Raw genomic sequence first — 23941 nt, forward strand, 5'->3', positions numbered from 1 at the left:
AATTAACAGCTACGGATAAATATTAATTCACCTTTGAAGAACTGAAAATTTGAGGCCCAGAAATTCATTCATTCATTTCATTTATTTGTTCATTTCAGGCACAACAAAAATACATATATTGAACATAAAGTGCACAAAACAAAAAACAAAAATTACCTGAAAAGGAGTGGGACGAAGAAAACTTATTAAATCCCACCCCTATACTCACTCATCAACAAAAAACAATAAGCTTCCCACAGCTACCCCCATCGTTGCAACCAAACAAACCATCAACAGCCCCGAAATCATTAACAGTGAAATGTTGCGAACTCATCTTAATAAATTATCCTATATTTGAGAATTGATTCTCCTTCTTGTCATATCTCGTTATTTTTGACGTGTATCTTCTTCACGTCACTTTAATTAAAGTTTACATTTGATTTCAGAGTGGTTTGCTCTCCCTCATCATCATCATCTGGCTGCACCTGCCTCTGTGAGCGCGTCAGAGCTTCACGCAGGTAAACGCACCTTTATTAGCTATTTGTTGAATATTTGGAAGCAAAGGTGAAAAGGCGATCCCCCCACAAAAATCCACTCTGCTCTTATCGATAATGACTGAGGGTTTGTTTAACTCCTGAGCGAATTGAAGGTTTATGAGTAAAATAAAACTGAGGTAATTTAGGGGTTAAGGATAGTTTGTAAAGTGGTGATGTGCGCAGATAAGACACGTGCATTCTTTTTAAAGGGAGTCTTGTAACAAATTATATTTGCCTACCTTCACTACTTTATATCTTTATATCTTAAAGCGTCAGAGCTGCATGGTGACCCCCATGGGACGAGCACAGGTGAATATAACTTTATTAGCTATTGTTTTATTGCTTTAAGGTGAAGAGGTAAAGTCAATAGTGATCCCCAAAACGTCATTCTGCGCTTATCGGTATTGACTCAGGGTTTGTCTTACTCCTGAGTGAATTTAAGATTTATAAGTAAAATAAAACGGAGACAATTTAAGGTACATGGATAGTTTTGGAAGGGTTGATGTGCGCGGAAAAGACAAGTGCATGATTTTTAAAAGGAGGCAAATATATTTGCATACTGTCTCTACATTATATCTTAAACTTCATATAAATGTAAAATAAATTATTGTAGCAACTCTGAAGCTGGAGACACATTTCACCTATCCATATGACCTCATATGTGGCAATAATTTCCAAAAATGTAAAAACAGATGGTTTATTAGAGGCTTTAACAATAAACAACATCTAATTTACAACAAAAAACACAAAAACAAACAAAAAATAAATAAACCCCATACACGGAGAAAAAAAAAATTCCAGCACACAAATAAAGTTAAACAGCCAAAAAAGTACTTGTACTGTACTGAACTCTGTCCCTAACTGTGTCGGTGCTTTTATGGAATAAAACTACTGATCCAGCGCAGCTGAATATGAGCAGCCCTTCTTAGTCTTTATGGCATATACAACAGGGTCCAAAGTCCACGAAAGTTTTGCTGATAAGGGGGGCCAATAAAAGCAGCCGTGCAGCAGTGTAAACACGTCTGCCTCGGCGCAAAGCGGCCCTTATTCTGTGGATTTACATAAAAGCTCCCATCAGCCGGCCCACTCATTACCATGTTTTATATTCCCCCGCTCTCAGAAAGCATCATGGCAAAGTAGCTCCATCCCTCCCCTTCAACAGGGAAGTGAAGCAGCTTCTCGGAGCAGGTGTCAGCAGCCGAAAGCCAGAGAGGGAGAAAGGAACTTTATTTTGACTTTCTTTTTGGTCTTTTCCCCACGATCCTCCCTTTCAACCCTCGGCTCCAGCGCGCACACAGTAGGCCTATGTGGTGTTTTTAATGTTCTTTAAAATGGTGTCGAAACTGACATCCTTGCAGCAGGAGCTCCTTAACGCCCTGCTGGACTCAGGAGTTACCAAAGATGTTCTGATCCAGGCCTTAGACGACCTGGACCCCAGCCCGCCGAACTTTGGAGTAAAACTGGAGAACTTGCCCATGTCGCCTCAGAGCGGCAAGATGAACGGAGGGGACGCAGATACGAAGCCCGTTTTCCTCACGCTCACCAACGGCCACAGCAAGGGCAAGCTGTCCGGCGACGAGGGCTCCGAGGACGGGGACGACTACGACACCCCGCCGATACTAAAGGAGCTCCAATCGCTCAACACAGAGGAGGCCGCGGAGCAGAGGGCGGAGGTGGAGCGCATGTTGGCGTAAGTTCTCCTGACAAATTTCTATCCTCTAAAAAGTTTATATTATTTTTTTGAAATTGTATTTTTTTATGGCAGACGAGAAGACAAGAAAGTGAAATTTGCGCATAAGCTCGCTTATTTTTATCCGTCTGAGCTCGCCTAATGCGCTCTTAATTTAGAAGTTTACGCCCTTTTCAAATCAGGTTTTTAACATGTTAAAAAATTAGATAATAATAATAGGCATTAATATCCCTAAAACACTTTTCAGGCTTTGTTTACAATTTTAAAATAACCCGCCACGATTAGGTTTTCACTTTCTGGTTACTAATTATCCACACGGATTATTATTTCTTTACCTTTGCAAAATATCAGCTGAACTTACTTCTATTTATTATTAACTATAGCTACTCCACCTCTCGACGATAAAAACGCCGGGCGCACGGACTCCACAAAAAGAAAGTAACGATACAACTTCTATTATTATTATTATTATTATTATTATTATTATTATTATTATTATTATTATTATTATTATTATTAAATTTATTTGACTGTGACAATTTTTTTGTTTTCCGGTTCTTCCTCTGTCTGTAAACCCCTCTCACGGAAAAATAATATCCCATCACGAAGTCATTTCTTTCTAATTATCTCCGCTCAAACCACTCATCGTCGTAGAACTAATATTTGAGGCTCTATCATCCACTAACAGCACCGGAAGAATATCAAAACGAACCCACGTGTAGTTAAGTTATTATTAATTTTATTCTATAAATCATCAACTGAAAGATACACAGTGGCGTGTGATTAGAGTGAATGGAGATCTGGTTATTCATTGTCAAAAGTTATAAACTAACATCTCCCACTTAACCCACAGACTTAGATGTAGGCCTCCACATTCTCCAAAACAAACAGACGTGCGCATATTTGCAATAATTACCGATGTCCGAGTGTCTGGGCCTGTTAATGTCTGATTGCACGGTACGGCTCAATTTCCACTCGTCTCTTTTTTTAAATATACGCGTAGACACCGCTGCAACAAAAATTAACCAGAATATAAAGGTACAGTTTTACCACTTAAACTTAAATTTTGAAGTTAAATTTATATATGATATAAATTCCATACAACTTGCAGTTGTTTTTTTTTTTTTTTAAATCACTAAACTGAGTTTTCCTTGAGATTAAATTTTAATTTTAGGGCCTAATATATAACTGTAACCCAAGGTTTGATTAGCATCTTAAGAAATTCTGCATTTTTACATTTTTAAAGAATGCCCTGCTGTTTGTGCTATACTAAATTATGTCTTGTTTTATTTTCTATTTTATACTTTGAGTAGATCAGATATTTAAAGTTAAGACAGCCTATGTAAAGTTTGTTTTATGGTTTTAATTTCGATTTTTACTCTTTCTATATTAAATCGAAGAGTTTAGGTAACAAATGCTGCTTAATTCTACTCTGAGCTGAACTAACCTTTGGAAATATTTACAGCTCACTGAGCAGGCTGGAATAATAAATGGGTTGTCTGTGTGGAGACTCTTTATCTTTACAAACCCCTTAAACTCCAGGCTTTGAAAACAGGGAAACAACAAAAGGGAACAAGTTCATGAGTAGTTGTTTCACTTTTGTATTTACCTTAAATATGAACAAGCATCTTTTAAAACCATTTCCACATCTGAAAGGATACAATCTCACATGAACTAGTGATTTAATAGCACGACTTTTCCAGAACTCTTTATTTCAGCCTCAAAGTTTGAGTAAATGGTGGATTTTCTTTTTATAACTTTCACCTGAACGCTGCACGTACTTGAGTGCTGGAATGAACCATGTTTTCTGCCCCTGTTGTTCTAACTGAACGCAGAGAGGATCCATGGCGTGCTGCCCGCATGATCAAAGGTTACATGCAGCAGCACAACATCCCCCAACGCGAGGTGGTGGACATCACGGGGCTGAACCAGTCTCACCTTTCCCAGCACCTCAACAAAGGAACGCCCATGAAAACACAGAAGCGAGCGGCCCTTTACACCTGGTATGTCAGGAAACAGCGGGAAATTCTACGACGTAAGTTAATATTTGAGTTTCTCACAGCTTGGCCACAGCCTGAAATGTTTAGCTGGCAGCAGCATGCTGCTTTATTTGGGTTTGAAACCTGTAGAGATATCATGTTTCCTCACCCTGATGAATGGCATGTACATGCAACTATTTTTCATTATGCATCAAAAGTGAAAATGCATCTAATTTATACATTCAAAGTGCCAAACTTTGTATAAGAAAGCATTTTGATATCAGCGTTATTGAACATGCCTCTTCTTATTTTCAGAGTTCAACCAGGCAGCTCATGATCCTGGCAGCAGTATGGCTGACAAAGGAAATCCAGATCAGGTTTATTATTTTGCAGAGTTCAATCCATCCGGTCAGAGCATGGGTCAGCCCGGCGAAGAGGTGGGCATCGAACCGTCCTGTAAGAAAATGAGGCGCAACCGCTTCAAATGGGGGCCTGCGTCCCAGCAAATCCTGTACCAGGCCTACGAGCGGCAGAAGAACCCCAGCAAGGAGGAGCGGGAGGCTTTGGTGGAAGAGTGTAACAGGTAGACACACATGAGGCCACTTTTAGCACAAAAATGCTGCCCGTGCAGTACTACCACCACATTCTCACCTGGTGTTGTTCCCCGCAGAGCTGAGTGTCTTCAGAGAGGTGTCTCCCCCTCCAAAGCTCAAGGCCTCGGCTCTAATCTGGTCACGGAAGTGCGAGTCTACAACTGGTTCGCCAACCGGCGTAAAGAGGAAGCCTTCAGGCAGAAGTTGGCCATGGATGCAATCACTGCTCCGAGCCACGGCATCAACCCTCTGCTGTCTCATGGCTCACCGCATCATCCCCAGGCCAGCGCTTCACCTCCAAGTAAGATGTCAAGTGGTGATGCTTTGCAAGCGGTTCGGCAGATTATACGTGCTAACATCAGCCTATGGGAGACTTGATAACGGTGGTGCAAAAGGCGCATGATTTCATTTTCTTTGGTGTAAAACTATTGTAAGGAAAGCACAGAGGCTCACAGTTGATGTGATCAGAGAGCCAGAGAAAGACAGGACAAGTGATCAATGAGCGTGAGTGAGTGAGCTGAGCGAGTGGCATTGTTATTCTGATCTTTGAAAACACTGAGAACAATCCACATTGTACCTGCAATCTCCACTCCAAAGTCAGCATGGAGAGGCATGACACAAAGGGCAGCAACCCTGTGACAGGCCAGGGTCAGGCCAGGGTCAGAGAAGGGGGAACAGACATCACCTCGACGTAGCACCTTCATTTCCACATTTCCTCCTTCCATCGAGGTTTCTAAGGACTCACAGAGTTGCCAAAACAAGGAGAAGGCTGTGGACTGTTGCTCTGACCATTTCACCTTGCCTTTATGTTTGCATTCAAACTAATTAGTATTGACTGAGTTTACCTAGCGTATACTACATAAAAACAAAGCAGATAGGGCTCACAGAGCATTATCCCCATGCCATCACTCACCCTCCATAAACCTCTGTGTTCAGAGACTCACTCAAATCCCATTGTTATCCTCTTGTGTTCGAACACGAGTCCAGCTTTGAAGGGGAGACTAATGGTTTGCTTTGTCTTGCTCTTTTACCTTTCCATAAACTGGTCCCACTTGTGGATTGTCTATTTGCTTAAGGTTTTTTCGTCTCCTTGTTTTTGTTGAGAACACCTGAGCAGGCCTGGATATCAGGATGCAAAGAAAGGAAGTTTGGTGCATGGCGGAGAGCACTTTGTTTCACCAAAATCTCTCCGCTGGCTGCTTACAAGGTGTCCTGCTGGCATCATGCTGACAGCATCAGCTGTTTTTCAGTGTCATCCCCTGACCTGACAATAATATCCCAGCGGGGCACCTCATTGCGTTGCTAGGGCACGGCCTGTATTATGCATGCTTAATGGACAATTAAAATCCTTTGCTGCTACATCTCCTAGGCCTTTGATAAGGGGCTCCTCTGATTCTACTCTCTATACTCTGCTCCAGCAGGAGGTCCCATTGTCTGTGGTGTATTAGAAGACTGCAGTCACTGTAACCTAGGTTCATTTATCTTGGCTGGGCCTGGAGGAGGACTGAATTTAAAGCCCCCCCTCCTCACCTTCATGGACATTAGTATAGTTGCTGAGGCTGGTCGCAGACTTGGAGCAGCAGGAGCTGTCCACTGTGGTATTGGCTCTTTTCTGGCCAGACAGGACTGATGACCCCTTCTTCGCCTATAGAGAAAGCTGGTAACCCCCCTCCTTAAACTGCCGCCACACCTTCAGTCTTACAAGGGAGGTCACTTCTGGGTCATTTCAAAGGAACTCCTCTTAGTCAGGGAGTTTTTATTGATTTTGCTTTGGTTCGTTGATCAGTTGGTCACAACTGGATAGACAGTCAAACAGTGTGACGTGCATTTTTGGTGGTGACCTTTTTAGGAAATGAAACTGATCTTTCAAGCAGATTGCTTACAGTATTTTATAGCAGCCGTCTGTGTTGTCCCATGTAATAAGTGCCTAATATTCATCCACTGATGTTTACTGAGCTTATCAAAAGCATCATATTTAGCCGTTATTCTTTAAAGTAGGAGCTCCTCAAACAAATTTATAGGTGTCATTAAAATGGTATGGTTATCAATCAGCATTTTCTTGGCCAAAGAAAAAATAAAAATGAATGAAAATCATTCAAAAATCATAATTTTTGTATTGAAGTTCTGCGTTTTACAAAATGATTTTCTTTTAAAGCTAAATCTAAAAAAGCCTGATGTCTTCTGTATACCCTTTTACAGTGAAGCTAACCTAACAGTGAGCTACTGTTAGTTTCATCAACAAAACTGGGATTTTTCAGCATGAAAGTTACTTTTACTCTTTATGCAAAAAGTCATTTTTTATCAGCAGGAGCAGTCAGTATCTGCATGGCTCCACCAAGGCTAAAACGTCCCTCCACAAACAGAGTTCCTGGATCCAGAAGGATGTCTGGATTGTATTAGATTGTAATATATATTCTAAAAATGGTGGTTTTAAATTATTCTATTTTACTTTGATAGGAATATGTAAAAGCAATCTTACATGAATTCAGATTTCCATGGACAAAAGCGAATCACGTGCATGTTAGTCCAAGCTGCTAAAACATTCGTGTCATTTATTGATTATTCTGCTAACAAGCAGACAAACAAATCGGACCAATCACGTAACCTGGTTTGTGAAGATAATGCTTGTCTTTTTCTTAAGCAGGATTCTGAATAGACAACTTTTGCTTGTGATGGAGTGTTTTAGATTGATGGTAATTTGACAGCTGAAGCTAAATTGCGCTGTGTAAGCTGAACTGTGTCGTTCTGCACGTTACCAAACTAGCAAACTCAGAAGTTCCAGATCAGCTACAGTAGCATGAGTGGGTTGTGTTGCTTTCTGTAACCTCAGGCTAGCTTAAAACAGGGACACACACACACAGAAGGAATGGCCTAGCTCTGCACTTTCCAGTGCTCCCAGAGTGCTACAAAGAGGAGACTGGCTACGTCCTGCAGAGACCCAGGAGGTCTGTCATATTCAGCGGCACTACAATGAGCACTGCCTGGGGTTGGGGAGGCAGGCTTTGATATTACATGGGTCACACAGGGAGCTAGAGGCTTTTAAACCTGCTGAAGGTCCATGCTACCACTCCCATCCTGAAGTTCTCGCCCTCCCCCTGCTCTCAAAAAGCAAGTTGCAGTTTTTTTTCTTGACTGGGCCGTCAAAAAGACTAGAAACCCTAGTTTCTAACTTTAGTTTGTGGAAGTCTGAGCTTCCCTGCAGCTTAAATTACTGCAGAAGCCAAAGAAACAAAACTCTCCTGAATAGCATCCTTTAAGAGGTGGCCCAGCTCCGAGATAACTGACTTTTTATGAGTCCTCCTCTATTGTGTGGCAATGGGGGTCATGAGTCCAATGGAGTGCTTTATTGTTCTGTGGCAGTGTTTACAAGGCACGGCGGGGTGTTGTGGGGTTGATAGTATGTTGCAGGACACAATATGATGTCTGTTGGCCGTACAAAATGGAGGACAGGTACTTTAGAGGATGAAATATGACAGCAGCTTTGAAGTAGCTGCATTTTAACTATCCATATTCAAAGCAATAGCTCCGCATAATCAGATGTGCTTGCATGAAATATGTTTGCTTTACTGGCGATAGTTAAATGAAAAGATTGCTATTACTTGCATATCTCTTAAATGAGAAGCTTAACAAGAGTTCGTATTTTAAAAGAAAGACTTGGAGCAGGAGTGAAAAACTTTAAAATCAGCATCTAGAAGATCTGGAAGCTCACCCAGTAACAGGTTATCGGATTTCCTAAACCTGTACAAAGACAGATTTCGGCAAATGTAGAGAAATTGTGTCTCAAGATTGTTATGGTTAAAGCTGTAGATGCATTGATAAAGATGGAGCGTGTAAACTACAGAGATTTCATGATTAGTGGTTTTGGCAAAATCTCATTAGAAGCAAACTAAGATATACGATTTGCACAGCAACACCTAGAAATCGATGTCCCTCTCATTGCTCACCTATTGTGTCAAAGCCTCTCCCTCTTTTTATCTCGAAATGTGTGCATATCAATACTTCCGACTTCTGCAGGGTGTTCCGGCTGTCACACCTGGGTCAGGGACGTGGGACTTGGGGAAGATGATGTTGATCTTAGTGCAAACAGAGTCTGTCTCTGCACTGTTACCGAGGGAGGGAAACACTGTGTGACAGTGCGAGGTTGAAACCACAGGATAAGAATGTGTTTGGCATTGCTTGTAATTGTGTAATGTTTACTCTGTTGATATCAGAGGGAGGCCTGCATCAGCAAACATACATTTGATTGTCAGTTGGGAGGTGGAGCATTCCTATGGGCCTCCAGTGAGAGACAGAAAGTAGTCTAGACGGGGGATTAAGTGATGTCATCAAATTTATTCTCATCGATTCACTTTGAATCTCTTTAAACTGTTTGAAATATAATAAAAACTTGAAAGTTTGGAATGTGGACTGTAACTAGGCTCCCAGTTTTATAAGACACTTATTACTCGCATTTTCAGTTCCATTTTTATTTACTCTATGGCAGTTTCTTAGTATGATTACCAGTTGAAAAAATGTCATTATCTATCATTCTGAGTTTGCATGCTGGGCGTTGGACCAGAGTTACTCATACAAGCTGTTTTAGTCTCATCTCCTTTAGGCCAGCCTCCAACTTTCTTGTGATTGGCTGCCACTTGCAAACAGAAGGATAGGTCTCCAGTGGGGGGATTTGAGAAGACCGGTTTAACTAATCTGACTAATCTTATCTAAGTAACAGATTATCAGAGACTGAAACAGACACCCAATAGAACTGGCTAAATTATTGAAATGAAAATGTGAAAAAACAAAACAAACAGCAAATCAACACAATGGCTAGCAATTAAAAATGTTAGCTAGTGGTATAAATAAGCAAATAAATATTTAACTAAAACGTCTCAATAAAAAGCTTGTATAGTTAACTAAAAATATAAATAAAAAATTGGATATCTTGATTGAAAGTGCAGATTTTTTCATTAGATAATAGTTTGGGTAAATAAACAAAAAGGTTTTAGCTGATAGAATAGATAAACAAAAATGGTAACTAGCGATTACTAATCATTAACTGACAGCAGAGATGAATAAATAGAAATATTGGGTAAAACTGACGATAAGGAAATTTTAATGTTTAGCTAATATATATAAAAGGGGGCTATAAAGGATTAACAGTACAGGTAACAGTTTAAATTGCTAGCTGAAATTATGCTGTAGGTAAACAAATAAAAATAATTAGGTACTAGTATTGATAAATAAAGCCCCAGTATTGAGTACCCAAGTTAAATAGGTAGCACAAACACAAAACCTGAAAGACATAGCTGACAAATCTTAATTTCACCTATTTAGTATTGACAAGCTAATGTTTCCGCCATTTGGCCTTCAATTCATGCTAGTGCTACCTATTACACTAGAGTTATATGATTTAGATTTAGCATCGTGCATAAATGTGCTGAATCTGTGCTGCTCGTATTTAGCGAGTGAAACAAATAAAACAATTAGCTGAAATCATGTAACATCAAGTTTAAATAGCTAGCAAAAATACAAATAAAATGTGGATGCTTTTGGTTGAAAGTACAGATAACAGCTGAAACTGTTAGCTAATAGCACAGATAAACAAATTGAAATACAAATTTAAGTATCTCGTTACAAATATTAATAACATTGGTATATTATTTGTTTAAAGTACAGCTAAAAGTTACAATTATTAAAATTGTTAAAAGTAGATAAAATAGTTGGATAATAATATAGATAAAACTCCAGTTTTGAGTACCTAAAGGCAAAATAAATACCTGACAATTCTTTATTTCAGCAATTTATTTTTGCTATGCCATTAAAATGCTAATGTTTTGGCTCTGCAACCATCATTACAGTTTTGTGCTAGTGTTACTTATTGTTATATGATTTTGATTTAGCATCATTTACTGAGAAGGCACATCCTCTTCAGAGACTGAAACAAATAAGATTCTTAGCTGGAAATACACAATGAAAATTTTTAAATATCTAGGTAAAAATGTAAAAAAAAAAAACAAAACAGGTATTTTTGTACAAAGTACGAAAAAGTACAGATAACAATTGAAATTATTGGACAATAGTATAGATAAACACATAAAAAGGTTAGTTAGAAATAGATTGCTAATCTATTGCTAGCTACAAATATGAATAAAAATGGGATTAGTTAACAGTATGGCTAACAGTTGGAAGCTAAATACACTGGAATAAAAGCTGAAGATATTTAATATATTAGCTAAAACATCGAAAACCCCATTTAATAAGTTCCTAAGCATAATGTACAACTATTAAGTGAAACAGTAGCCTAAAGTAGTGGAGGAAATGTGAAAGTTCCACATTTAGACTCTAATGTTAACATTAGAGTCTAAATGATATACTTTTGAGACAATTCATTAAGTACAGCTACCATTACTCTTAATCACAGTTATTATCACCTTGGACCAAATATATTGCGCTATAAGGTGAAAAATAAAAAAGCACTAGGGACAACCTTTGTTCAAACTGAATATCTTTTCGTAACCCTGACGTAATACAAACATCATTGGTAATGTTTGTATGCTGGTCACAGAGTCTGATGGGAGTCCTGCTTATGTGAGTGCATGTACACAGTGAATGGCCTTGGCTAAGCTGCTCAGATAGCAGCAGTGGACGGGTCACTGTCTTTGTTTGCTCAGTCCTCCCCTATCCAAGTCAAAGAGCAGGTGAGTACCTGCAATAGTTGCAGCACACAGCGACCGTGAGGCAAGACAAGTTAAGTTAACGTGCTCTCTCTCTGGTTCTCTCTCTCTCTCTCTCTCTCTCTCTCTCAGTGAGATACGGGCAAGTTCCCAGTGAGGTCACCTCCTCCTCCGCCATCAGTCACCACAGTAGCAACGCAATGGCGACCAGCCAGTCAGTGCTCCAGCAGGTGTCTCCGGGAGGACTGGACCACAGCCACAGTCTGCTGTCACCCGACGCCAAGATGGTGAGTGAACACACCTGGGCCCTGGTGGCCTCAGTTTAGATAAGAACCTGCCTGCGTTTAGCATAAACGTACAAAGTAGGTTCCTGAACCTCCTCTCCCATGGACGTGCTGGCAAGAGCCAACAATTAGCACATTGTGCTGCTGTGTTTGGAAAGTGGAGCCACGGTGGCTGTACTAGCAGGCAGCCATCACCAAAGTGCACCAGGCATGTTCATCTCTCAGCCAATAAACCTGACAAAGAAACATTCTGTTCCTATTGATTAAATGCCTCACAAAGAGGAGCCAAAGGTGGAGTGTTGCTTGTTCTGACGCCAACATTTGATCATGCCCGATACTTTTTTTTCTGCATCTACTTCTCCCCTTTTCCCTAGTTCAATATTTGATCAGTGATCAGGAAACCTGTGCATACTATCATAGCGTCTGTACAAGTACTTTTAAAAAATGTGCAATGTGCTAATGTCAAAATACAGCATTATTCAAATCATCAGGAATTACAGTATCCGTCCGTTTGAACTGTTTATTTTGTTTGGAAACTGGGGAAAAATTAGTCATACAGCACAGTTGACCTCTGCCCTGCATTATGTGAAATGAGGGCAGGCATTGTAGTGTTCGGCAGGTAAGAGCTGTCAGTTGTTTTATGCAGATGTGAGTCGGGCCAAGTTCTCCTCTGTGGGCAGGAGGCTGTAGTCAAATAAACGCAGCCCCACTGAGTGGGAGGATCCAGATAAAGACTACTGTAAATGTTGGGTGAAGCATTTGTTTGAAGCCACATGCGCGGAGAATGCGCAACGCCAACTCACGCAGCCTTCTCGGCAACATTTTATTATGATTTTTTTTCTTTGGAATTTTTTTCTTTATCAGTATGTGCTTGTGTGTGACGGGAATTACGCAACTGTGGTGTCGTACAAAAGAATCCGAACTGAGTCAACATTTATGTCTGTTGTTTGTCTAACTGCCAACATCTCTTTCACTTTGAACATGAATTTATGTGAATTTACATAGCCAGTACTCTGATAACTCTGAGTGTAGTGCTCAGCTAAAAACAAATAGTACCGCTATAAAACTGTACTGTAATTTTATTTCCATGATCTCTTTACAGATTTCAGGTTCAGGTGGAGGTCTTCCTCCGGTCAGCACACTCACAAACATCCACAGTTCCCATCACAGCCATCAGCAGACGCAGAACCTCATCATGCCTCTGTCTGGAGTCATGGCCATAGCACAAAGTATGTCTAGCATACATCAATACAAATTTTCGCTTGTTCTAAAGGCATGTGGTGACTGACATCTTACTTGGGTGTCGCCAGGTTTAAACACATCGCAGTCTCAAACGGTGCCGGTGATCAACAGCGTGGCGGGAAGTCTTGCAGCGCTCCAGCCGGTGCCGTTTTCTCAGCAGCTCCACAGCCCTCATCAGCAGAGCCTGATGCAGCAAAGTCCGAGCCACATGAGCCAGCAGCCGTTCATGGCCTCCGTCACACACTCACACAGTCAGTAACACATTTTGATTGTTTTTGTCAGTCCAGTAGGCACTAGCATGCATTTTTAACAAGTTTTTGGAGGTTCCTAACATTCGCTTTTAGGCCTTGTATTAAAACAAAGCACAACTTGTAACCAGACAGTTTTAATGTGTTTATTTAGACATAAAAAAAAAACCTTGTGATTTGAAGCTTTAATGGGGAGGAGCTCAGAGTAATCCAGCCTAAAACAACACCACAATCAGCCACCATGCTTCCATCTGGTCTGATTTCTCTTTCAAAGTCAGTTTTTGTGGTTTAAAGCAAAGAGTTCCCACCATGACTCTTAATAACTAAAGCACAAATGAAAGTGGAAGAAGATAGTTTGTAAATGTTGCTGAATATAATATTACACACCAGGTATGCGGCTTCCTCTCTGCAGCTGTAGATCAGCTCTTAATACATATTTACTTGTCCCTGTTATGGAAGTGTAATAATCTATTATGTCTCCCTTTTTCAGTGTATCCGCACAAACAAGAACCCCCACAATATTCCCACCCGTCACGTTTCTCCTCAGCCATGGTGGTCACAGACGCCAACAGCCCCCTCAGCTCCATATCCTCGAGCAAGACGGTGAGAATTTAACCCCGTGCCACAAACAGTTACAGTTAGACGCACCTTCTACCCGCCGATGATGATTTCAGTTCGAGTAATTACGGGGACATTTGCATGAGAATCACCGTTCAATTTACATTTTATATTGTAATACTTTGCAACTGTCGTGTTTCCCTGCTGATGCACAAAAAAAAGAAAAGTCCTTCTCACCTTACTCTGACTGAGAGAAACAGCACCATCAAAGCTCGCTGCAACAGCAGGAACTAGATCACAGCAGGGAGAAGTGTGTGTGTGTGTGTTATGACGGTGTGCTGACTTGTTTGATTCCTGTCACATTAGGACGCTCCTGTAAACAAGATGGTGCAACTTGGGGGTCTCTCCTGGGTAAATACAATTTTATTAGTTCAGTCACGCAGTTTACACGAGTGAAATTATCCAACTCAAACACACATCTAATCACTTAGGACAGTTGTGGCTGTGCACGTTGATCCCTTTGCTTTCTGTTTACGGCTGATGTTCAAACGCTTTCATTAGGAGAGACGGATGTATGGATAGGACACTCCTCAGAATTCCTATTTCCTCTTAAACAGCTGTCTAATCAATCACATGTTCCCTCAGCCTGAACGCCTCTTGATTAATGCTCCCTGTTTTCACTTCCCTCTACCCGATGAGACTTACCTCTGCGATCAGGAAATGAGACCTGTTAATCAAAGTTCTCAACCCCCGTGTCCTGCAGCTTTCCTCCATGCTACAGTGAGGCTGGAGATGAGATGGGCTGGGTGAGGGGGCGGTGGCTTTTTTTTTTCTCCTTTTTTTTTTCTAATTACATCTCTTCCTCTTTCCTACTTCTCCCTGCTCTCGGTGATCGCTCTAGCCTGAAATGTTGTCCACGGTGCTTTCACACACTCAATTTCCCACGCTGAGACAGAGTGATCGTACCGTGAGCTGCTACTGCCAGACTGACGGCTGCATGGGAGGATAGCTGAGAACGCTGTGTATCCTGTGAGCAGCAAATAACAAAAACTCCTCTAACCTAAGTGTTACTGCCTCCTTAAAACTGACTAAAAGTAGATGTTGTCACCTGTAGTGGTAGGTCCTTTGTTTAAGTAAAAGCACTAAAACCATAATGTAAAAATGGTTTCAAACTTTTTTTATTACCTAATATGTACAACCTATATGGAGATCCCTTTTGTCGGTGAAACCGTCTGTAATATTTTAGTTTTTGTGAGTTGAACACAACATATTAGCCAAGAAAAAAAAAAGATATTTATTCTTTATTAATGATATCATTTATCTGTATGCTCAGATTATCGTTATTGTTTGATAAGGATTTATCTATTTATGGTCTGAATTAATAAATTAATCGTGTAGCTAAATGCAGTTTTATTAGACTGCATCAAATGGACAAAATATTTAATTTTAAATAAGAATTTTGTGAATAATTACATCTTGAAATCTCAGCTTTTTTCTCTACCAGATTATAGCAGGTTATTTTTGTAAAAATTTGGCTTTAGCTGTACTTTGTCATAATATTTTAAACTAATATCAATGCATTTTGGGGTAAAATGTTAGCCATAAAGGAAGGGAAGTACAAAGTAGCATAAAATTACAGACACAGTGCACATATACTCGGTTATTTTATACCACTTCTTTTTTATTTAGTGACCTGTTAGCCCCAAAGCTTTCCGAGGTATTTTCTTATCAGGACTTTATTTGGATAGGTTTGCCTTCTTGTCGTGACACCAGCATGCTCGGGCTTTATAACACTTGCTGTTTACTAACCTTTCATTATACCTGAGTCTGCTTCAAACTCGCCTCTGCTCAGAGAGCCGCCGTCTAATGACTCAGGTCTTGGCTGCGTGTCAGCTTTATCAGGTGACGCTGTTTGCTGGCTGGGGGGTCACACCGGGGTCAGCTGCCTCCACCCCTGGAGAGGCAGGTGAAAAATAAATTCCACAAACAGTCTAAACGAAGAGAGCGTTTCAATGGAAACGTCTTTTCAGAGTTAGGAGAAGAGGGATGAGGAATGTATTTGGTCAGGTGTGGCGCATCAAGGTGGAGGGCTGCAGGAAGTATTCACTGAAGTAAAAGTAGAAATGTGACACTGCACAAGTAAAAGTCTTGCATTTGCAGCCTTAACTGATAAAAGAAATTTGTTCAGTTAATTCATCTGTATTTTGAAGATCCAGTAAAGGCTAAGCTAACTGGGCAAAGTTGTCTTAATTGATTACTGATGTCAGCGTATGTGAGAAACCATTCTGCCTGAAAAATTTGCTGGCGGCTGCTGCTAACCTTTGAACGTTGCAGTGAATTCAGTATTTTTAGCCCTTCAGCAAGTAGTTTTTGAAACAGACACAAGATTAAAAGTGAACTAAAACCAGCCCAGATGATGATGATAACGTGACAGTTGCTCTTTCTCACTCATTCACATGAATTAAATAGTTGATAGCCTTTATTTACCTCAGCTGCTAAACGTAACTGGCCTTGTCCTCTGTTTGATCAAACCAACGAGTACCGCTGATCCTCTCCCCTCTTGCTGAAATTGCCGTAGAATGCTCTTGTAATAACACGTCTGCTTTAAATTAACAGCCATCAGCTCTCTTTTTGTTTTGCTTTTTAAGATTAACCCCTCATTTCTTGAAAAGGCTTTTATTTTGAAACATGTGAAGTGAAGTTTGTGAAGAAATACGAATACTGACCGTCTGACAGCTGGTCACTTATTCGGGTGTTATTCTACATAGCAGAGAATAAGTGAAGGAGAAACCATCGCACAGGAGAGAGAGAAGATCAGCAGCTCATGGTACTGGTCAGATTGGAGCCGAGGCTGGAGATAGAGTTGACTTTATGAAGCGCTTCTGCTCTTTAACAAATAGGTTTGTAAGGAATGAAGCCCTGGCTGATTGAATCCATGTTTTTGATAAACTGCATGGCTTTGAATGCTTTTTTTGGCTCACAATTATCTTCATATATTTTGTAGCACATGCAAAACACCATATCTATTCCATTCCATTCAATTTTATTTATATAGCGCCAAATCACAACAACAGTCGCCTCAAGGCGCTTTATATTGTAAGGTAACAAGGTTAACAACTGAAAATCTACACCTGACGGTGCCAATGTGCTAAAGACGTCTTTCCACTGCCCCCAAATGGCTAAAATATCACCTATGGCAGCTTTGTCATTGACTGGTTCTGTTACTTTGGTGGATCATTATAATTTGGTATTAATTTGTGATCACTTCATTATACTGGGGTATAATATAAAATAAATGCACATTTCTTCTATATATTTGAAACATCAGGTACATGAAATGTTCCCTTTATGCCTAATTCAACCAATACGACGATCGCGCTTTGTTCATTTTTTTAAGCTGATCCATAAACAGCCATTCACCCCATTAACATATAGAAAAGGGTCAGAATGACAGGAATTCACTGTAGTCCATCATCACCGTTGTGTGTCTGTATATGTAAATTACTGGACAGATTGTATTTATTGTTTTATGAAACACAGCCTTGCTTCGTCTGACATTTCTCTCCTCCTCCACCTCCACAGTGTCCTCTTCAAGCTTGGTGAGAGCGTCCACCTGACTTCCTCGGTGCCCGGCAACCAGAGCGCATTTTTCCACCCTCTCATCGCGGTGACCATGACAACTCCTAATAACCCGCAACAGCGTGCCGGATGATGAGTCAGTCAACAGACGCAGAGGAGTGACAACGGCGGGCACGGCGGTGGAAATGAGAAAAGGGGACAGTGGAAAAAAAACAAACAAAAAACCCCCCCAACTCACCTGCACCTGAAAGGGAGGAGTCTGGATTTCCCTCTGTGGCACACAAATGATCAACAAGGATGTATGATTTTAACCGAATCTTTTGAAAACAGTGTTCAGTTTTCCATCCTCCCATCTCTCTCGCTTTCTCTTTTTTTTTTTTTTTAACAATTTGCAGTCATCCTCTGTTGTGACATTACCAAGGAACAAAAATCGGGCACCAAAAACTGCTCACGAACCAGACTGAAGGCTCTGCGATGACTTTAACTGTGATCTAAGGTGGAAATACAAAGTCACGCTGGCACTAAGGGACAGAGACACTGATCTGCTTGTGTGCAGGCCGAGGTAGGACTGGGCTGAAAGCCTTGCGCGTGAGCAGACTACGTGACAATCACAGTAACCTTTATTGATCTTGCGTTTGACATTCTAAAAGAGTCTTCCATGTTATTCTTTCACACTCGGTTTACTGTACTAGCAGTAGTGCAAAGGATGAATGCCTGTCCGTCATTCCCAGTTGTTCAGTGTGTATACTGTGATTGAAAAAGACTTTGACAATCTTGAAAGGACTATGCAATGCATCTGTAGGTGTATGCAATGCTTTGTATAACTGGATTCTGCACAAAACTCCACACACTTGTACACTGTCAGTGAAATCACCAACAGCTGCCTGTAAATAAAAGAAAAGCACATGGGTGTAAGAGTGACAAAATATGCCAAAGGATAGGAGCTTCGATTGCAGCTGCGTGTCTCATAAGCTACTCGGCCACATTTGTAATCTTGGCCTTGCCTCAGTCGTCGAGGGAAGGACTGAGTCACTGACTCTAAATGTGTCCCTTCCCCTTCAGGAAACCTCTGACTGTTGTTTGCACATAGATTCAGGTGAATTTCAGGAATGGGACCCGCCCTCCCTTTATCTCTCCCACGTCCTTCTTCAAACCGAAATAGTACAAATATTGTTAATAACTCCTCATCATAAAATATATATCACAGGATCTCCCCCTCCTCTTGAGTAGAATGATAATAATGTCAAGTATTCAGAAACAAAACAAACATAAAAGTCAGACAATGTTGTGACAGGAACGGCTCTAATCATTGCAGGATTCCAGAAAGGCTGAGAAATGTCGGGGAGAGGAGCAGCTGCTGTGGGTACAGACGCCCACGCTAACAGTATTAAGGTTTGTTCAGAGAGATACCAAAGTAGGGTTCACGCAAATTTGATATCCCTTCCTCCACCATCCTTCTTCCTCCCCTCCTCCTTCCCCTCTCTCATAGGTGGATACCTCTGAATCACCTCTTACTCAGACATACCATTAATTTTGTGTGCCGAAATTCCAAAATCTTGCTTTTGCTCTCTGTCTGAACACACTGTCGCAGGCTCATTAGCTGGACGATAGCGATACCAAATTTAGCACCAACCATGAGTTTTCTTCTCGCTTTAAGAACCCGTGAGACAAAAAAAGCATTTATGCAAACACAGCTGGCATGTAAGACGTGGCAGATCCAGTCTCCTGTTCAATATTAGGTCATAATATTGTTATTATTATGTCATTGGTTTGTGACTGTTATAGGCATATTTACTGCCGTCTGATCAGAAGGCACTCGTACTTGTTTGACAGGACATGATTTTCTTTTCCTCCTAATGTATTATTTTTGTATAAAATCGAAATCAATCTTAAATCATTATTTATACTTTGTGAGAAAATATTGGTATTTCAAGTAAAATGTGTTCCTTTTTTCAAACTGACCATGTGTTTGTCGTCATTTTGATTCACAGAGCTCAACAATGGTACATCTATCATTTATAATCATCCATCCACCCACACTGTAACCACCCTGCCCGTTACTGTGTTAAAACTGAGCTGTAAGAGAAATGCAGCGGAGTAAAAACGGCGTTTAAAGTAATATGAAATTTGAAATGGGTTTCTGCCCATTGAGATGAAAAAGTGTTTTAGTGTAAGTACTATCAGTTTATGATGCCAACAAAGATGTAGTCGTGTTGCAGCGTCATAAATCAGCCGCTTTGAAGTTCACAGATCTAAAGTGCACGTTACGCTTCCAGCAACAAGGTCGCTGAACTCTGTTGATAGCACAAATCATTTCAGACTTTACATCTTACTGACACTGAGCACACTCTAAAAAAATATAGTAGCATTACAGTTTTTGCAGAGACATCAAATCATGGTTATTTGGGTCAGGATAGTATGATATATAAGTCAGTGCACTGCTTGAACTTTAATTTATTGTACAAGACGCTTCTATAGCTGTTACACTGCACGGAGCATTTTGCTAGCATGCCTTGAGTTCACTTGTCTCCCAAAAGGGAAAGATCACAGCAAAGTTCACCTTTATCCTGGGATGGAATTGGACCCTTAAATAGTTTAATATGGATAAAAATGATGTGAATTACACTAGTACAAAAAGTAGTCTGTCATCATTTTTTTTTAAAGGAAAACATTCATATATTCTGTATTCATCACATGCAAATATTTCCTGCCTTTTTGTTTTAATTTTGCTGATTGTGACTTATAACTTGTGAAAATCTGAAGTCCAGTATCTCCGATTATTTGACTATTTCATTTCGAGGTAATTACTACTCAAACAGTTTAAATACTGTGTATCTCTCACTTTAGCTGTGAACACGCAGCCACACTCCTCTTTTCAAATGAAATTCAATTTTGCATTTCATTTGGAAATCAAGGCCCGGGGAGTCTGGAGGAAGCGTGGGGAGGTGTTTGAGGTCCAGCCTGAGGTTTCTGCCATCTGTGCTGATTTGGTGTGTCATATCTTTGGTGTGGGTGATGGATGGTCCACTGTGGTTTTTAAAGTCCTAAGGCAATTCAGCCATCTACCAGGACGTTTTAGAGCACGTAATGCTTCGATCCACTCAAAAGGTTTGTGGAGATGATAGTTTCTTTTTGCTGAAAGACTTACCACCTGCCTTCAGTGTCAAAACTCCTACCTCGCCTGATGCTTTGGCCCTCACACAGACTCTCTGCCAGTGTTAGGGTCGCTACTCAAAAAAAGTAATGTATTACATATTACTTCTTACTTTTCTCATTGGTAATGCAGTATGTTACTTAATTACTCACTAAAGAAAGTAACTTGTTGACTACTCATTACTTAACTTTCTCATATATTGAGCTGAAACATATCGTCACAAAATTACCATTTAACAATACAAAGCTACAGGCTACAGTCCCACACAACAACACAAATCCCCATCCTAGTGAGGACACACATAGGCTCTTTCTTTTAGTTTTTATGTATCAATACAAAACCATCAACACAAAGCAAAGATGAAAACCAGCCCAGAGAGACTTCAAAGCGATCGCCACAGTGACCCTGTGCACAGGTGAAAACGGAGGCTGTGCTGCAATGCTGCGAGCCTGACTGCTCATCAATGCTTTTGTTACCTGTTGAAAATCAGCGTCTGGCTGCTGTGCTGGAATCAAGACAACGCTCAGCTTTAACATCATTGTGGTTTCTTGGCTAGCTAGCATGCTGTCTGTGCAGGTGCTTCCTGAAAGCCAAAGTTGTGTTAGCAGTATAAAGCAGTTGTTTCTGTCCTGGATGAATTTTACACTTTACCATTGCGCTCTTGTCCTTTCATGCAATATCAACATGAGTAATGTTTATACTTCCTCAAAACCTTTAGATCACTCCACCACTTTCTTCCACCCTGCACACAAACTGAAACCAGCTGATTGTAGCGCAAGCGTGAGAGAAGGAAGAAAAGCACATTTGATGGTTTTTTTTAGCCTTTTGTTGTTTTTTTTCATGAAGCATGTGTTTCACATTGGGGTTTTTCATCTATAAATTAGTTTTTTTTATTAACTGACCTGGTCATTTAAGGGCCATTTTTGCTTCATCGTTATAAAGTGGCACATTTTAAATTCAACTCTTTAGCAAGTGATAAAGTCACCACAACTGTCTTGTTAAAAACTTTAAAATTCAAAAACCCACCATCTTGTGATTCATTTCACAAACTGTGCTTTGAGTCCCTGTGTTGACCTGCAGCCTGTATCGAGGAGCCCTGCTGGGGAAACCCTTGTAATCCACTGTTGTCGCTCCATTTGGTTTTCAATAAGACCTTTGATTCACAGGTCCAGGAAGCCTGTATAGATCTGACCATGTCTTTTTTTTATTCTTTTCTCCAAAAGCTACTGAAATACCAGGAGGCGCATTTGCATCTGTTAGAGACTGAAATACAACACTAAAGTCTCTAAACATTTAAGTCAAACTCAATTCATTTGCAGGCGCTTGAATGACTGTTAGAAATGCACCAATTGATCGTATGACTACAAAGATAATTTATATTTGTTCACTAATTAGTGGTATTTTATTGGTGCACTGATTAGGCTCATTAGCCTATGTGGTTTGCTGTAGGGTTATCGACTATGTCATCCTGACTTTGTCAGCTGTCTGTAAAATAGTCAGAAAAACGTCTTATTTTTAGTGCTGTGTTATGATTCTCCAAACATTTCAGCATGAACCAAATTAAAAAATTCCAGGTTACATTAATAATTAAAAAGTCATTAAAAAGTATTAAGACTACCAGTTCTCCTACTACTACTTTGTACTACTAGTGGTAGGAGTAGTATTAACATTATACAAATCTGTTTTCCTCATATTTGTTATTTCATGTACTGAGAGAGTGAGGAACAATGCATAAAGTTCACCGTAAGAAACATCTGCACAATATTGCGATTATAATTTACAGGCAACTGAATATGAAACCAGAAATTGGAAAAATAAATGCTTCCATAATTATTGACAGGTGCAGTATTACCTCCATATTGTTCCCTGCATGCTTAGCCAGAACCCCAGTTGCTTCCCACTGTACTTGTGCATATGCCTTCACAGTGATTTATATATATTGGACACTGACTATTACAAGCCTTTGAGTGCTTACTCACTATTTTACATTTAAAACTCAAGTCAGAAGGTCTCTTCCATCATTTCATAGACTCAACCACAGGTATCTTCACATTTACAAAGCTTTTCTTACTTTACTCCCATGTTCCTTGCCTACTTACATTCTCCAAAAAAGTAGTGGGAAGTAATTCTTCAATCTATTTTATTCTTTATCACTTGTAGATTTGATGAACATATTTCGTTTTTTAACCTTTTTTATTTGTGTCCATGTTACCAGTTTATTCAACTGCACACAAGAGATTTTTGATCTCAAGAGTTATATATTATGTTGATGGTTTTAATAAGCATAAATAAAAAAAAACTAACTATTCATGTCAAATTAAAACAAATTATCTGTCTATGCCCATGTGTTTGTACGATGGCACTCTTCCAGAGGATTCACAATAAATGTGTATTTATTTCTGGGTCATTCCATCTCAAATCAAGATCGGCTTTCAGCTTTGCCAAAGTTTGGTCATATATAATGATTTCTGTAAAATTTTAGCTTTATATGTCAAATAGATTTCAAAATATATGTAAACATATATATTTTAAAATGTTCCATCGACCTACTTTCAGGGCTTTCAGGTGATGAGGCGATGTTTGAACACAAATATCTTAACTATCAAAGATGAAAGCCTACATTTTTCAGTAATTTTTCTTCCCATCATATTGAAAAATGGTTGAATATTGACTTGTGGAAATATGAAAAAGAAATCCAGCACCCCTGCAAAGTCCATATTTGAGCACACACTAATAAAAAACTTAATATTGGAAAAGACAAGTAAACCAAAATCAAATTCCAATTCCAATTCCAATTCAAATTTTATTTGTCACACACACAACCATACACAGTATGACATGAGGTGAAATGCTTGCTGTGCAATGCAATGCCCGACCATTAAATGACAGTGGTTTTTCAGTATTTACAATTTACAGGTTATTACAAAATTTACAGATTTAACTTAGAAATTTACAGTAAAAATGTGCAAATAGCAGAAAGAGATTAAAAATTATAGGAAGTGTGCATGAAGAAAAACCAGAGTGCGTGTGGTGATGTGATGTGTGTGAGAGTCCAGTCCTACACCTGGTTCACGGCCCGAATAGCCTGGGGGAAGAAGCTCCTCCTCATTCTCTCTGTTTTGGCCTTAAGGGAGCGGAAGCGCTTCCCAGACCTCAACAGTGAGAAGAGTCCATTGTTGGGATGGGAGAGGTCCATCATAATCTTCCTAGCTTTGGTCTTGCACCACTTGGTGTAGATGGACAGCAGGTCAGGGAGCTCTGATTGAATGATGCGTTCGGCCGAGCGCACCACTCTTTGCAGATCTCGTCTGTCCTGCTTGGTGCTGTTACCAAACCAGGTGCAGATGTTTCCCGTCAGGATGCTCTCGATGGTGCAGGAGTAAAAGTTCTTGAGCACCTTCAGTGGCAGATGGAAGTCTCTAAGTCTTCTGAGGAAGGAGAGA

At 40.0% G+C, this 23941-nt stretch overlaps 1 protein-coding gene across 3 annotated transcripts; it reads left to right on the plus strand.

Moving 5' to 3' along the window:
* The first annotated feature begins 805 nt into the window (after positions 1-805).
* hnf1ba (HNF1 homeobox Ba) lies at positions 806-20976 on the plus strand. 3 transcript variants are annotated; one of them, XM_085130795.1, is made up of 10 exons: positions 807-2205; positions 4041-4240; positions 4500-4767; positions 4855-5078; positions 11566-11720; positions 12820-12946; positions 13028-13210; positions 13698-13810; positions 14132-14176; positions 17348-20909. In XM_085130795.1, exons 1-10 carry the CDS (start codon positions 1835-1837, stop codon positions 17366-17368), a joined length of 1707 nt encoding a protein of 568 aa, XP_084986921.1. In that variant the 5' UTR covers positions 807-1834; the 3' UTR covers positions 17369-20909. The 3 variants fall into 3 exon arrangements, with proteins under 3 accessions (XP_084986920.1, XP_084986921.1, XP_084986922.1); XM_085130794.1 differs by having other exon boundaries at positions 806-2205; positions 14132-20976; XM_085130796.1 differs by lacking the exon at positions 14132-14176.
* Positions 20977-23941: the final 2965 nt, after the last annotated feature.

Source organism: Neolamprologus multifasciatus, chromosome 14, assembly GCF_963576455.1.
Source record: "Neolamprologus multifasciatus chromosome 14, fNeoMul1.2, whole genome shotgun sequence".
In the NCBI taxonomy this organism is placed as follows: Eukaryota; Metazoa; Chordata; class Actinopteri; order Cichliformes; family Cichlidae; genus Neolamprologus; species Neolamprologus multifasciatus.